The sequence below is a fragment of the Mauremys reevesii genome, linkage group 1 (assembly GCF_016161935.1).
Source record: "Mauremys reevesii isolate NIE-2019 linkage group 1, ASM1616193v1, whole genome shotgun sequence".
NCBI lineage: Eukaryota > Metazoa > Chordata > Testudines > Geoemydidae > Mauremys > Mauremys reevesii.
The window spans coordinates 11,223,824-11,230,208 of record NC_052623.1 but is presented as its reverse complement, the minus strand read 5'-3'; the positions used below and the strand labels follow the sequence as shown (position 1 = coordinate 11,230,208).

General features: G+C 48.9%; 1 protein-coding gene across 1 annotated transcript; it reads left to right on the top strand.

The window, feature by feature from the left end:
- The first annotated feature begins 3,411 nt into the window (after positions 1-3,411).
- LOC120395765 (olfactory receptor 51E2-like) lies at positions 3,412-4,350 on the top strand. Its single transcript, XM_039520441.1, has one exon. The coding sequence runs from the start codon at positions 3,412-3,414 to the stop codon at positions 4,348-4,350; it is 939 nt and encodes a 312-aa protein (XP_039376375.1).
- Positions 4,351-6,385: the final 2,035 nt, after the last annotated feature.

Here is a 6,385-nt window from a genome sequence, read left to right as displayed (position 1 = left end):
AGCCCAGCACTCAGCACTTATTCTGGTGACTAAATGGCCCTGGGTGTGTTACTGCGTCTTGGAGCTGACGGAATGTCAGGGGCAGATACAGCATTTGTTCCTGCAGCATGCACGTCTGTGGCTGTGGCTGGGTGTGTCAGTAATAAAGGCCAGATGTTCCAGCAAAGCACGAGAACGTGCAAGGAGCTTTCACACTCCTCTTCAGACTCCTTCACACTCCACAGATGGGGCCAAGTGAGGACAAGGTCATGGCCAAGATCACCTTCTGGCCAGCAGCGCCAAGCTCATGTAGGGGCCGGTGTATGGCTCCCTGTGAGTCGGAGGTGGAGTTCCCATCCCAGTGTACACAAAGCCCCCACAAACATGCTGCTTCCTGATTGCTCAGCAGCCCCCTCCTGGTCAGGCTAGAAGGTTTTCCCTTGGAACAGGAGAAGAACTCGGTCATGAATCTGTTGGTCTTCACACTGTACACCGTGGGGTTCATCATGGGAGGAAAGAGGAAGTAGAAATTGGCCATCAGGATGTATACGTGTGGTTCTACTGGGTGGCTGAACCTGTGAATTAGTTACTCAGAAAACCTCTCCTGCATCCTCCGCTTCCTGATCACTCAGCAGCCCCCTCCTGCTCAGCCTAGAGCTTTTCCCTCGGAACAGAAGCAGCACCCGGTCACGAATCTGTTTGGTTTTCATACTGTACACGATGGGGTTCATCATGGGAGGAAAGAGGAGGTTGAAATTGGCCAGCAGGATGTGTACGTGCGGGGCAACATGGCTCCCGAATCTGTGTATTGTTGAGGAGAGAACCACTGGTGTGTAGACCACTAAGATGGCGCAAAGGTGGGAGCCACAGGTGCTGAAAGCCTTGAGCTGCTCTTCCTTGTATGCCAGGCTTAAGACAGCCCTTAGGATCTTGACATACGATAGGGAGATGAAAATCAGATCCACCAGAGCAGGGCACACTGGCTACCCGAGCTAATTCCGATATTGGCCACGAGGAGGCACTGGAGTGGTGAGCGCACCCCATCACACGTGGATTTATATGGAGGCAATATGATATTTTCTGTCTTATTGTCGATCCCTTTCCTAATGGTTGCTCACATTCTGTTAGTTTTTTTGACTGCTGCGGCACACTGAGTGGATGTTTTCAGAGAACTATCCACAATGACTCTAAGGGGAAGCATAGTTCAGTGGTTTGAGCCTTGGCCTGCTAAACCCAGGTTTGTAAATTCAGTCCTTGAGGGGCCCATTTAGAGATCTATGACAAAAATCTGTCTGGGGATTAGTCTTCCTCTAAGCAGGGGATTGGACTAGATGACCTCAGTTCCTTTCTGTTCTGTAAGATCTCCTTTTTGAGTATTAACAGCTAATTTAGACCCCATCATTTTATATGCATAGTTGGGATTATGATTTCCAATGTCCATTACTTTGCATTTATCAACATTAAATTTCATCTGCCAGTTTGTTTCCCAGTCACCAAGTTTTATTAAATTCCTCTTTGTAGCTCTTCGCAGTCTGCTTTGGACTTAACTATCTTGAATAACTTTGTCTTGTCTGCAAATTTTGCCACTTCACTGTTTAACCCTTTTTCCAGATCATTTATGAATATGTTGAATAGGGCTGGTCCCAGTACAGACCCCTTGGGGACACCATTATTTACCTCTCTCCATTCTGAAAACTGACCATTTCTTCCTACCCTTTATTTCCGATCTTTTAACCAGTTGCTGATCCGTGAAAGGACCTTCCTTCTAATCCCATGACAGTTTACTTTGCTTAAGAGTGCTTGGTGTGGGACTTCGTCAAAGGCTTTCTGAAAATCTAAATACACTGTGTCCACTGGATCCCTCTTCTCCACATGCTTGTTGACCCCCCTCAAAGAATTCTAGTAGATTGGTGAGGCATGATTCCCCCTTACAAAAACCATGTTGACTCTTCCCCAACAAATCATGTTAATCTATGTGTTGGATAATTCTGTCCTTTACTATAGTTTCAACCAATGTGCCTGGTACTGAAGTTAGGCTGACTGGTACTGTAATTGCCGGGATCACCTCTGGAACCTTTTTTTTTTAAATTATCATCACATTAGCTATCCTCCAGTCATCTGGTACAGAGGCTGATTTAAGCCATAGGTTACATACCACAGTTAGTAGATCTGCAATTTCATATTTGAGTTCATTCAGAACTCTTGGATGAATCCCATCAGGTTCCAGCGACTTATTACTGTTTAATTTATCAATTTATTCCAAAACCTCCTCTATAGACACCTCAACCTGGCACAGTTCCTCAGATTTGTCACCTAAAAAGAATAGCTCAGGTATGAGGATCTCCCTCACATCCTCTGCAGCGACCCATCCTGGCTCACACAACTGGGTGATATTCATTCCTATGTCTCTTAGGCTGCCTTGAGATCAAGCTTAATCCCTTTCCTCCTCAACTGGGTAACAATGCAACCTATGGGGTAAACTGAGGCACGCATAGGGGTCATAAAAATATTGCAGAAAATTCCCATTTCATCACATAGGAAGTAAAAGTAATATTATCCTGCAGCCAAGCACCATTCCTAATGGTCTTCAGTTGCTTGGAGCAGGTGCTACAGATTACATATTAGCACCTTAAAATCTCAGCATGGACTGCAGTGCCTGGAGGTGCAGGACAGAGGCAAATGGAATGTCCCCAGGGCATCCAAGCCAGAGAAGCAACTGAAACATTCTGCAATGGGCACCGCATGTGTTTTTTCCCCCTGCAGCCCTCTCCATGGGGCTACCTACCCCTGACCCAAGAGTCAGACCTGTCCCTGTCACAGGGGAACTGATCCCTATTATCAGACCTGGGCCCAGCCCTCCCACTGCCCGTGTCAGAGCCCAATCCAGCCAGTTGAAAGGGGCTGGGCGACACCTGGGCCTATAGAGGGCTGCAAGAGGCCAGCAGAGGGAGAGAGGGTGACTGGCACAGGCCGTGTCTGGGGAAGGGAAGCACAGTGGAGTGGAGCTAACGCCTGTGGTGGGTCCCTGAGGGAGGAGCTAAGGGCTCGGGGCTCAGGGTGGAAGCCCTGGGCCTGCTGTGCTGACCAGAACTGGGAAGCTAATTTATTGTTAGTAGTCTGGGCAGCGGGTGTCAAAGGCCAGGGCAGGCTAAGCCTCCCCTGACCCAGGCCATAGCCCCACCCATGTTCCGCCCCGAGGCCCTGCCCTCACTCCCTCTCTACCCGGAAGCCTGGGGCGGATGGGGCGAGGCTGGTGGGCCAGCCTCCCCGAAAGAGGGGTTCACCCACCGCCCAGGGTTAGTGGCACCTACGTGCCGTGATCCCGTCAGACGCAGTATCACCAGACGTGTTTCATTACAATACTGTTTCCCTGTCCCTGGCAGAGGGGGGAGACAACATGGAATAGCATCACTGGATTTCAGCCGGCGCACCATGCCCTCTCCCAACAACACCGACTTCAGCCCTTCCTCCTTCGTCTTGGCTGGCACGCCCGGGCTGGAAGCTGCCCGTTTCTGGCTGGCGATCCCTCTGTGCTCCATGTACCTCGTGGCCATTGTAGGCAATGGCGCAGTGGTGTTCATTGTAAAGACGGAGCTGAGCCTCCATGCCCACATGTACATCTTCCTCTGTATGCTGGCTGCCATCGACCTGGCGCTGTCCACCTGCACCATGCCCAGAATGCTCTCCCTCCTGTGGTTTGACTGGAGGGAAATCAGCTTCGGTGCCTGCCTGCTCCAGATGTTCCTCATCCACACCCTGTCCGCTGTCGAGTCCACCGTCCTGCTGGCCATGACCTGGGATCGGTACATGGCCATATGCCACCCTCTGCGGCACGCGACCATCCTCACCAATCCGGTGATGACGAAGATAGGCCTGGCCGCTGTGGCTAGGGGCGTGTTGTTCTTCCTCCCTTTGCCCTTGCTCATTCTTCGCCTATCGTTCTGCAGCTCCAACGTCCTGTCGCACTCCTATTGTTTGCACCAGGACGTTATGAACCTGGCCTGCACCAGCACCACGGTCAATGTCGTCTATGGCTTGACTGCTATTCTCTTGGTGATGGGGCTCGATGCGCTACTGATTGCCTTGTCCTACTTCATGATCATCAAGGCTGTCTTGCAGCTGTCCTCGAGGAAGGAGCGTGTCAAGGCTTTCAGCACCTGTGTGGCCCACCTCTGTGTGGTCCTGGGCTTCTACGTGCCACTGATTGGACTGTCTGTGGTGCACAGGTTTGGGAAAGGCCTTGCTCCGCTGGTTCAGGTTGTCATGGGGGACGTCTACCTCTTGGTGCCGCCCGTGCTGAATCCCATTGTCTACGGGGCGAGGACCAAACAGATACGCAGACGGATCCTGAGGTGGATTCTCCATCACTGACCATTTTTAAATCAAGATGAGATATTTTCCTAAAAGACCTGCTCTGGGAATAATTCTGGAGCAGGTCCCTGGCCTATGCTACACAGGAGGTCAGACTAGATGATCACAACAGTCCCTTCTGGCCTGGGAATCCATGAATCTGTAACTTAAGATTGATAATGAAGGAGCCACTCAGACACTTGCCTCCACTTTGTCTTCTGTATCCACCTGTCTTCTCTTGTCTTATACACCTCTACCCCATTATAATGAGGTTGTGGGGAGCCAAAAATCCCTACCGCGTTATAGCTGAAACCTCGTTATATCAGGGTAGGGGCAGCAGGGCTCTGGTGGTGATTTAAAGGGCCCAGGGCTCCCTGCAGCAGCCGGAGCCCCAGACTCTTTAAAGCGCCGCTGGAGCCCCGCTGCTACCACGCTGTATGCGAACTCGTGTTGTATCAGGTCATATTATAGCGGGGTAGCGGTGTACTGAGATTGGAAGCTCTCTGGAGCAGGGACTGTCCTTTTGTTCTGTTTGTACAGCACCTAGCACAACAGCTGGTCTATAACCGTGGCTCCCAGGCACTGCTACAACACAAATAACACAAATAATGAACCTAACCTGAGAGTGCACATTCATTCTGAAACAAGAGCCAACACTATGGTGACGGGAACCAACCCAGGAACCTGGATAGAGAGGTTTGACGTTATCTGATTAAAATATGACCATGTAGATCATTGTTGCAACCACTGTTATATATTTGCAACAAATCTTGTACACAATGTGACATGTAAGTTGTCTATGAAACGGTTATGAATTGCTGGTTATGATTTTGCTATCTGTATGCGTGTGTATTTTTTGTATTTGTAGCTATGAGTATTGGCTCTGTACCTGGATTTCAAATGTTTGCTCCCGAGGTAACGCCCACAAGGTAGTTAGACAGCACATCTTGGAGGGACTATTCAAATGGAGTGGCCCATCAAAAGGACGCTTACCTCAAAATGGACCATAGGAGATGCCTATCTACAGCTAATGGACTTTCCTGCTGTGACTAAACAAAATTATGCATGGACATGTGACTTGCCCATGTGATTCCAAACCGCATCTTGTCACCTGTGATTTTCCGCTAGCTGTGCTGAGGGCTGTGTTTGAAACAGTGGGTTTTCCTGCACATGGCAGAAGCTATAAAAGGCCCTGGAAACACCTCCATTTTGCCTCTTTCCTGCTCAAACCTCTGGACTATGGACTTATACTAATGGGAGCATCTAACCAATGGACTGAGGTCCTGCCAATGATTTGGAAGCAACCAGAGACTTATCCAGCCAGCAGCTTATTCCATCACTGCTACAAGCCTGAACCAAGAACTTTTCAATTACTGTATGTATTTGATTAATTTAACCAATTTTAACTCTCACCTTTCTTTGTTTTTGTAAATAAACCTTTAGATTTTAGATACTAAAGAATTGGCATCAGCGTGATTTTGGGGAAAGATCTAAATTATATATTGACCTGGGTATGTGGCTGGTCCTTTGGGATCAGAAGAATCTTTTATTTGAAGAGATTGGTTTTAAAGATCAGAGGGGTAGCCGTGTTAGTCTGGATCTGTAAAAGCAACAAACTTCTTCAGATGCAAGATCTGAAGAAGTGGGTATTCACCGTTGGTTTTAAAGAACCACTCATCTCTAAGTCTGGTGTTTTCGGTGGTAATTCAAGGACTGGAGTGCCTAAAGAAACTGCTTTTATGACTTCTTGTTAGCCAGTGTGGTGAAACAGAAGTTTACTTTTGTTGCTGGGTTAGTATATCCTATGGGGGATTAGCCACCAGTCTTGGGGTGTATCTGCCTTATTTCTCAGCAGTTTGTCCTGAATTTGGCGTTCTCGGTTGTGGCCCACAGAGGCACGGTTACAAGAGGTTGCCCTGTGGGGAGGTCTGGATGGCTCAGAGGCTTGTTAAGTAGCTGTACACCCTCCCCTTTCTAGGTCCTGAGATCCAATCTATCCCCGATTAGTGGCTGAGCTGGGTGAACACTGCAAAAAGTTATCAGCTAATAGTCATAT

Coding starts and splice junctions, on each gene's coding strand:
- LOC120395765 (XM_039520441.1), top strand. CDS start 3,412: ATGCCCTCTCCCAACAACACCGACTTCAGCCCTTCCTCCTTCGTCTTG.